Raw genomic sequence first — 1,158 nt, forward strand, 5'->3', positions numbered from 1 at the left:
TACTACAGACAGATCCTCCCCATTTTTAACATCTTCAAGAACATAAACATCAACTCTGGAGATGGCATCGAATACGGCCAGCAGAATAGAGTGAACATCGGTGACCTGATCAAGGAGACTCTGGAGCTGTTTGAGCTCCACGGAGGAGAGCATGCCTACACACACATAAAGTACATGGTACCAACTTACGAGTTGATGAGTTCAATCCAGCCAATGGCCACAATGTACTCCAGGGAGAAAGTGACAGAGAGCAAGTCTGTGCATCAGTTCTTCAGAGCAGTGAATACACCCCTGAAAGCCCAATTCAGAAAGCAGCAGGCAGCAAAAAAACACGATGAGATTGATGAGTCCTTGCCGAGATTGGGCACCGGGCAGATGACCCTCCTTCCAGCCATTTCCACAGAGACAGCATCTGCGGGACAAAACCAGGAGTGCAACAAGCCGCTGCCTTCGAGGCCTTAATGGCCAAGCTACAGCATTCCTGGTCCACACCCCATTCTTCTACTGTCCCTCTTTCTTTCTCTCTTTTCTCTCCCCCTTCATTTAAATGCCTTCTCATTCTTATCTATTCCCACTTCCTCTCACACTTTAGAAATATTAGGTTAGCTTAATAGGCAAAAAAATAAAAACCCCAAAGCAACATGATGCGGTGGACTTTTTATTTAGCACTGCACAAACAGGCTGTATGTGTATCAAACATATGTAGGACTTTGCAATGTAAGAATATAGTAAGTCCTCAATCTGTCCAAAAAGCCTAAAAGTGGACAGAACTTGAAAGTTTTTTGGTCAAAGAGACATTTACACACCCTAAAATTTCCAAGTAGAGGCCGGCATAAGAAATGCGGTCATATCACTGATCATGGGTTTTCAACATTTTTTAAGCCAAGGAACACTTAACTGAGAGAGACGGAGCATGGGTCCCCTAATAAATATATATATGCCATATATATACTTTTTAGTGCATAGAATACTTACCTTAATAGTCATTGTTGGCATGATTGTATGAATCATGCTTTAATGTTAAACATACGTGGATGTGTCACAGTGAATCATTAACTGTATCTTTGGGTACCTTAGTGACTACCTTACCTATAGGCCAGAAAGTCTATCATCAACGGTTTTTGATTTTTTGATTTTTCCACAACTGGGCTGGTTTAT

The 1,158-nt window shown here is 41.9% G+C and overlaps 2 protein-coding genes across 3 annotated transcripts in view; one reads left to right on the forward strand and one right to left on the reverse strand.

Annotated features, from left to right (window-relative positions):
• Positions 1 to 147, reverse strand: part of eci1 (enoyl-CoA delta isomerase 1) — a 21,546-nt gene extending 21,399 nt beyond the window's left edge. The window contains exon 1 of the mRNA XM_032536907.1: positions 142 to 147. The gene's annotated coding sequence lies outside the window, so the exon portion shown is untranslated. The remainder of the gene's footprint in view (positions 1 to 141) is intronic.
• Positions 1 to 627, forward strand: part of LOC116702595 (parkin coregulated gene protein homolog) — a 2,036-nt gene extending 1,409 nt beyond the window's left edge. For both annotated transcript variants that reach the window (XM_032536906.1, XM_032536905.1), the window contains exon 2: positions 1 to 627. This exon is cut by the window's left edge and continues 480 nt beyond it. In XM_032536906.1, coding sequence (XP_032392797.1) covers positions 1 to 462 — 462 coding nt within the window. In that variant the 3' untranslated portion in view covers positions 463 to 627.
• The last annotated feature ends 531 nt before the right edge of the window (positions 628 to 1,158 follow it).

This window comes from Etheostoma spectabile, chromosome 15 (genome assembly GCF_008692095.1).
Source record: "Etheostoma spectabile isolate EspeVRDwgs_2016 chromosome 15, UIUC_Espe_1.0, whole genome shotgun sequence".
In the NCBI taxonomy this organism is placed as follows: domain Eukaryota; kingdom Metazoa; phylum Chordata; class Actinopteri; order Perciformes; family Percidae; genus Etheostoma; species Etheostoma spectabile.